The 8023-nt window shown below is 41.1% G+C and overlaps 1 protein-coding gene across 2 annotated transcripts; it reads right to left on the reverse strand.

The window, feature by feature from the left end:
* Positions 1-892: 892 nt before the first annotated feature.
* On the reverse strand, positions 893-4321 carry tmem234 (transmembrane protein 234). 2 transcript variants are annotated; one of them, XM_014210094.2, is made up of 5 exons: positions 4242-4321; positions 2663-2814; positions 2419-2485; positions 2147-2239; positions 893-1983 (listed from the first exon to the last, which is right to left on the reverse strand). In XM_014210094.2, the coding sequence occupies exons 1-5, from the start codon at positions 4252-4254 to the stop codon at positions 1871-1873; spliced, it is 438 nt and encodes a 145-aa protein (XP_014065569.1). In that variant the 5' UTR covers positions 4255-4321; the 3' UTR covers positions 893-1870. The 2 variants fall into 2 exon arrangements, with proteins under 2 accessions (XP_014065569.1, XP_045579307.1); XM_045723351.1 differs by lacking the exon at positions 4242-4321 and adding an exon at positions 3003-4235.
* Between the last annotated feature and the right edge of the window lie 3702 nt (positions 4322-8023).

Below are 8023 nucleotides of genomic sequence, written 5' to 3' on the forward strand. Positions count from 1 at the left end.
CTCACAAGTCCTCAACTAGCAGCTTCAATAAATAGTACCCGCAAAACACCATTCTCAACGTCAACAGCGAAGAGGCGACTCCGGGATGCTGGCCTTCTAGGCAGAGTTGCAAATTAAAAGCCATATCTCAGACTGGCCAATAAAAAGAAAAGATTAAGATGGGCAAAAGAACACACAGCCTAGAAGGCCAGCATCCCGGAATCGCCTCTTCACTGTTGAGACTGGTGTTTTGTGGGTACTATTTAATGAAGCTGCCAGTTGAGGACTTGTGAGGCGTCTGTTTCTCAAACTAGACACACTAATGTACTTGTCCTCTTGCTCAGTTGTGCACCAAGGCCTCCCACTCTATTCTGGTTAGAGCCAGTTTGCGCTGTTCTGTGAAGAGAGTAGTACACAGCGTTGTACGAGATCTTCAGTTTCTTGGCAATTTCTCTCATGGAATAGCCTTAATTTCTCAGAACAAGAATAGACTGACGAGTTTCAGAAGAAAGTGCTTTGTTTCTGGCCATTTTGAGCCTGTAATCGAACCCACAAATGCTGATCCTCCAGATACTCAACTAACCACTTTTATTGCTTCTTTAAACAGAACAACAGTTTTCAGCTGTGCTAACAATGGTAAAAGGGTTTTCTAATGACCCATTAGCTAATCTAAATGTATCATTTTAAAAGGCTAACACAACGTGCCATTGGAACACAGGAGTGATGGTTGCTGATAATTGGCCTCTGTACGCCTATGTATATATTCCATTAAAAAAAATATTTGCCGTTTCCTGCTACAATAGTCATTTACAACATTAACAATGTATTTCTGATCAATTTGATGTTATTTTAATGGACAGAAAATGTGCTTTAAAAAAATTGTGTATAAAAAAAAATTCAAGTGACCCCAAACTTTTGAACGGTAGTGTACATTTAATGTAAAGAATTCCTCTTCATCAAAATAAACGTGGAAATATACAATATGAAATATTTTATCTTACAAAAACAGCAATGTCCTCTGATTGTACCGTATAAGCATTTTGGGTTAAATGCCATTATTTCTGAATAAAAAGTGCAATAAAACAGGAAACAGACTACAGTTTTTCCCCACTCAACATATCACCTTGCATGGAACGCCTTTGTAGTTTCATATCAAAATAAGTTACATTAAGACATTACAATGTAATAACGGTTTCTCTGACCTTGGTATACAGTAGCAGCACTGTGATTAAAACTCTAGTTAGTCTATTTTCAACACTAACACATTGACTGTGGTCTTCTATAGGCCTATAGCCTAGTGTTTCTATCGGCAGTATTCACACAACATGGCAGCAAAGTGGCAAGAATGGCTGGTTCGGCATTAACTAGATAGGCAATAAATCTGGACCCCGGCTGCAATAAACCCTACTTGAACTCTGTCACAGTTGTTATAAGGTGTGGGAGCCACAACATTGTGCTTGAGTTCCCACTATGCTCATTTGCATTCTCTTCTACATATTGTCCAATCACTCTGTTGCCTGGCTGGTATAAGTCAGGATTGTGTCCAGTAGGGAGAAAACGTTTTGAAACAGGGAATGGGGAGGTAGCTTACTACTTGAACTTGTCCAATAAGAAGCGCTCATTTTCATTACCTGTTACAAAATGTTGTGTTCTACAGCGATATGCTTTGATCTTTTTGGATAGCCTAAACACCGCTGTAGTTGAAATATGTTATGTAGCATAAAGTCACTTCTATTGAAGACATAACTAAGCCTATAGAAAGTACCCTAGACAAGAAACAATAACTTGAACTAGTTGGTATGTGATAGAACATTTTAAAATGTGTCCAGTCATCTTTTTTAGAGCGAGACCCATAGAGATATACAGTACTGTGCTGATACAGTATCTATTTCTATGGTGAGACCTTTGTGCCATTCTGCTGCCCCTTGCTCTCAGTCTCACTGATGGAGCTCACTATGCATAGAGTGATGCCCACCATGGTGAGGACCATTCCTCCAACAGCTCCTGCAACAAACAAACACACAGAGACAGCGTGTGGAAAAATTAGACAATTCTCAATGCAATGTGTGCTAAGGCTAACCAAACAGCCCAGAGAGCGATGGCAATGTTGTAGAATGTGTGCCATTATGTTTGGAGAGTGGTGACATCATAACCACACAACACTTACTTTTCCCTCCAAACTCCTCCCCGAGCAGCTTCCCAGTGAGCATGGTGAAGAGGAAGGTGAGGGAGTTGGCCACGGGCACAGCCAGAGACAGATCTGTATGAGGGGAGGAGGGGGGGAAAAAAGGGTGAGGAAGAAAAATCTGCATCTAGGGGCAACTTCAATCATGTGATTTGGAGATAAGAGAAACCTGAGGAGGATGAGATTGTGAGCAGTCGATGTGTAAAATAGTCATACTGTAGTTCAACATGTCTTAGTTGTAAGATGTAGCTAACCTGTGGTGGCAAGAGTGAAGTAGTACACCAAGGACCCACTCTGATTCAGTAGGAATGGTATCAGGTACTGCAAATGTAAAGGGACACGTTGTTATAGGCTACATCTGCTATAAATAACAGGAAAAGCATGGAAAGTGTATTTGCATCAATTAAGAATTACATACATGGTTACTATGAGCTAATGGTACGATAGGCCTAAATGGAAAAAGTTTTAGTCCCTCTCCAAATGCAAGTGTCAATTTACCTTGATGTTTAAAAACAGGAACTTAACCTCTGCCAGGAACTGAAGAAACTTGTTATCCTTTTTCACATGTTCAATCCCCTCTGTGCCTCTCTTCAGAAATGGGTTGGTGCAGCCCCACAGCACAGCTACCAGCAGGAGGCATAGTACCTCCACTAGAAATGAAATGTCTGTCAATCATCTGTCTTGATTAAATTGGATTCAAACTGTTAATTATAAGTTTATGATAAACACAATTTCAGTTGATAATCGTACTCATGTTTGACAAACAACAATGCCTATGTGCACTGCCAACAACCACTCAATTATTATATTTGTCTTGTCATCTAAAACCCTCACAAACTTTTACAGATGCACAATTGAAAGCATCCTGTCAGGCTGTATCACCGCCTGGTACGTCAACTGTACCGTCCGCAACTGCAAGGCTCGCCAGAGGGTGGTGCGTTCTGCCCAACGCATTACCAGGGGCAAACTACCCGCCTTCCAGGACACCTACAGCACCTGATGTCACAGGAAGGCCAAAAAGATCATCAAGGACATTAACCACCCGAGCCACTGCCTGTTCACCCTGCTATCATCCAGAAGGTGATGTCAGTACAGGTGCATCAAAGCTGGGGACCGAAAGACGGCTTCTATCTCAAGGGCATCAGATTGTTAAACAGCCATCACTAGCACATTAGAGGCTGCTGCCTATAGGCCGTCTAGAAATCACTGGCCACTTTAAGGAATGGAACACTAGTAACTTTAATAAGGTGTACATATCTGGCATTACTCATCTCATATGTACATACTATTCTACGGTATCTTAGTCACTTAATGTTTACATATCTGGCATTACTCATCTCATATGTCTATACTATTCTACAGTATCTCATTCACTTAATAATGTTTACATATCTTGCGTTACTCATCTCATATACTGTATTCTATACTTCTATCTTAGTCCATTCCATTCCGCTCTGACATCGCTCTTCCAAATGTATATAGTCTTAATTCATTCCTACTTAGATTTGTGTGTAGAGGGTATATGTTGTGTAATTTGTTAGATATTACTGCACTGTCGAGCTAGATGCACAAGCATTTCGCTACACCCGCAATAACATCTGCTAATCACGTGTATGTGACCAAAAACATGGATTTGATATTATGGCCAGAAAAGTGAGAGTACAAAAAGATAAAGCTCTCTAGCTTATGACATTTGCTCAAGATGTATTTTACACAACAGGTGTTACACATACATATTTCCCCACGGTCTGTTGAACTGTTCAAAACGTGTGAATTTAACGATCATGTAAATATATTCAAACTCTTTTATACATTGAAAGCTAGCTACAAGTTACTAACTTTTGACTTCCCCTTAGCTAGTTAATGCTACCCGGAAGCTGCCCAGCAAAGCCCTCGCTAACGCTAATTCGTTTTCTCTTGTAATCACAGTTATCGGCTTCAACCTTAGTAAATAATCAATCCAGCAAGCTCGGTTTCATTGTGTGACTAATACAATAAATAAGGACTGTTAGAGAGCAACGTGTAAGTATATAGCTACGCTAGTATACCCGATTTACTAGCTAGCTACTGTACTTACCCACGGACACCATTGTTAAACACGAGTACTGAGTCGCATTCAAGTCACCTACGGTAAACAGTTCTACAACGTTGGCTGGACACTCCGTCAACGTAGTAATTATATCTGATAGTTTTATTTCAGAAGCGAAATAAAAGCATAAAATGTAAATACACTGCTCAAAAAAATAAAGGGAACACTAAAATAACACATCCTAGATCTGAATGAATGAAATAATCTTATTAAATACTTTTTTCTTTACATAGTTGAATGTGCTGACAACAAAATCACACAAAAATAATTAATGGAAATCCAATTTATCAACCCATGGAGGTCTGGATTTGGAGTCACACTCAAAATTAAAGTGGAAAACCACACTACAGGCTGATCCAACTTTGATGTAATGTCCTTAAAACAAGTCAAAATGAGGCTCAGTAGTGTGTGTGGCCTCCACGTGCCTGTATCACCTCCCTACAACGCCTGGGCATGCTCCTGATGAGGTGGCGGATGGTCTGCTGAGGGATCTCCTCCCAGACCTGGACTAAAGCATCCGCCAACTCCTGGACAGTCTGTGGTGCAACGTGGCGTTGGTGGATGGAGCGAGACATGATGTCCCAGATGTGCTCAATTGGATTCAGGTCTGGGGAACGGGCGGGCCAGTCCATAGCATCAATGCCTTCCTCTTGCAGGAACTGCTGACCCACTCCAGCCACATGAGGTCTACCATTGTCTTGCATTAGGAGGAACCCAGGGCCAACGCACCAGCATATGGTCTCACAAGGGGTCTGAGGATCTCATCTCGGTACCTAATGGCAGTCAGGCTACCTCTGGCGAGCACATGGAGGGCTGTGCGGCCCCCCAAAGAAATGCCACCCCACACCATGACTGACCCACCGCCAAACCGGTCATGCTGGAGGTTGTTGCAGGCAGCAGAACGTTCTCCACGGCGTCTCCAGACTCTGTCACGTCTGTCACATGTGCTCAGTGTGAACCTGCTTTCATCTGTGAAGAGCACAGGGCGCCAGTGGTGAATTTGCCAATCTTGGTGTTCTCTGGCAAATGCCAAACGTCCTGCACGGTGTTGAGCTGTAAGCACAACCCCCACCTGTGGACGTCGGGCCCTCATACCACCCTCATGGAGTCTGTTTCTGACCGTTTGAGCAGACACATGCACATTTGTGGCCTGCTGGAGGTCATTTTGCAGGGCTCTGGCAGTGCTTCTCCTGCTCCTCCTTGCACAAAGGCGGAGGTAGCGGTCCTGCTGCTGGGTTGTTGCCCTCCTACGGCCTCCTCCACGTCTCCTGATGTACTGGCCAGTCTCCTGGTAGCGCCTCCATGCTCTGGACACTACGCTGACAGACACAGCAAACCTTCTTGCCACAGCTCGCATTGATGTGCCATCCTGGATGAGCTGCACTACCTGAGCCACTTGTGTGGGTTGTAGACTCTGTCTCATGCTACCACTAGAGTGAAAGCACCGCCAGCATTCAAAAGTGACCAAAACATCAGCCAGGAAGCATAGGAACTGAGAAGTGGTCTGTGGTCACCACCTACAGAACCACTCCTTTATTGGGGGTGTCTTGCTAATTGCCTATAATTTCCACCTGTTGTCTATTCCATTTGCACAACAGCATGTGACATTTATTGTCAATCAGTGTTACTTCCTAAGTGGACAGTTTGATTTCACAGAAGTGTGATTGACCTGGAGTTACATTGTGTTGTTTAAGTGTTCCCTTTATTTTTTTGAGCAGTGTATATACTTGGTCGAGCATTATGGTCTTAATCAATTTACTGTAAAATCTTAAACTGGAACAGACAGTTTGAACTACTTTGCAGATATAAAACAAACAGACAATCATATCAGTCAAAAATATCAAATTCACAGTTTATGCTAGAACACCAACTTTATAAGAGGTTTTATAAAATAGGTTCTATTTCACTCAAAATTCCATGACATAGAGTAAGACATTAATGACCGATTTAATATGTATTTTTATTTTATTTGATTTAACCTTTATTTAACTAGGAAAGTCAGGCAAATATAACTCATTCACCAATACATTTCTTGGTATTAGGTTGTAAATCACAGCTGGCCTGGTAAGATTTGCTGCCTCTACCCCTTTTTTGCTTCCACTTATTCAGTTCCAGCCGTTACCATGAGCCCATCCTCCCCAATTAAGGTGGCACCAACCTCCTGTGCTCTTCATGGTTGTTTGATCAATAGGACTGTAAAGTTCCCAAATGTAAGAGGACTCCTGTGGTATTTACATATTTGCAGAAATCGATTTAGGTATTTGTATTTTGTGGCTTTTGGCAAATGCTTTCTAATGATCTAAAGTGCCGCTGTTGCTAGTGCCTGCAAACACACAGTCCAGTTCAAAGTGAATGATGGCTTATTTGCATATACTGTAGCTCTGCTTGACTATGATGCACAGGTCTGTGTAGAGTCCGGTGCTGAGGTCCATTCCATTCGCTTGAACGTTTGCTACGTTGCAGAACGGTTTGTACAGATTGACACTTTTCCCAAAATCTTTCTTGTATGTTCTTGAACAGCCTTTGACTTATTTTTGCTTATTTTTGTGTGGCAGGTGTGGGCTGAAGCAATGAGTGACATATTTAAAGGGCAGTGGCCATGCTGACAGTGTTCCCCAACACCTCCTAGTTTGTCAACTGGTCGTTCAGTACAGCACTGTTTCTGTTCAAGTGAACATTACAGAATGTAAAAAGTTACTGGACAAGACTGACACGTTTTTTTATTCGGTTTTATTTACTGTGGTGTCTATCAATTGTCCAACCCACGGCTGTTAAAGAATTTTCACAAATGCTTTACTCCACATCATTCCGAAACATTACATGAAAGTATGAACATGTGAAAATGACCATATCTAAGATCTCACTTTAAAAAATGTAAATACATGTCATTCTTCCTGAGGGTGAATAGGAACAGATTTTAATCAAATTTAATGTTGCTAAAACGCTGTTAGTTCCACTTTAAATGACACCCAAACGCATTGCAACTTGAAACTGATGGGATCTGTAATGCAGCCTCAAAATTCTGCCAATGGCTACTTTCCACCAGATGAGGGCACTGAAGCTTTCAGTTGCCAGTCACTTGTGCAAAAACTATTCTCAAGCTGTTGACACCCGTTGTGCCATTCATTCAAAGTCAATACAAAACGGTCTGCCAAATACCGAGGTACATTTTTTTTTTAATATTGGATATTTGGTGGATATTTGGTTTTCTCTCGGCAATAGCTCTTAAGCAAAACGTGCCATGACTATAAAAGCGATATATTCTGAATCAGGGGAGCATGTAGAAAAATACATTTTCTTAGTTAACATATATTTATTTAAAAAGAATCTTCAGATTTCAATCTTCAATAGCGCTTAAACAAAGCGTGCCATGACCATGAAAAATTATATTTTCTGAATCAATTGTTTGAGCTATTAAAGATTGAACCCCTTCCCCATAAAAATCTAAATGGTGTGGATTTTTCTCCATCCTCCCCTGATTCAGAATATATAATTTCCATAGACATGGCATGCTTTGTTTAAAAGCTATTGAAGATTGAAATCTGAAAAATAAAAAAATCTACATTTATAAAAATAAAAAGTGTGGATTTTTCTCCATCCACCCATGATTCAGAGTATACCATTTTCATAGTCATTGCATGCTTGGTTAAATAGCTATTGATGAGAGAATAACAAATATCTACTAAATATTCAATATAAAACAAATTTTACCTCTGTCTGCTACAGTGCATTGAAGGTCCCCAAGAACACAGTGGCCTCCATCATTATTA

This window comes from Salmo salar, chromosome ssa09 (genome assembly GCF_905237065.1).
Source record: "Salmo salar chromosome ssa09, Ssal_v3.1, whole genome shotgun sequence".
In the NCBI taxonomy this organism is placed as follows: domain Eukaryota; kingdom Metazoa; phylum Chordata; class Actinopteri; order Salmoniformes; family Salmonidae; genus Salmo; species Salmo salar.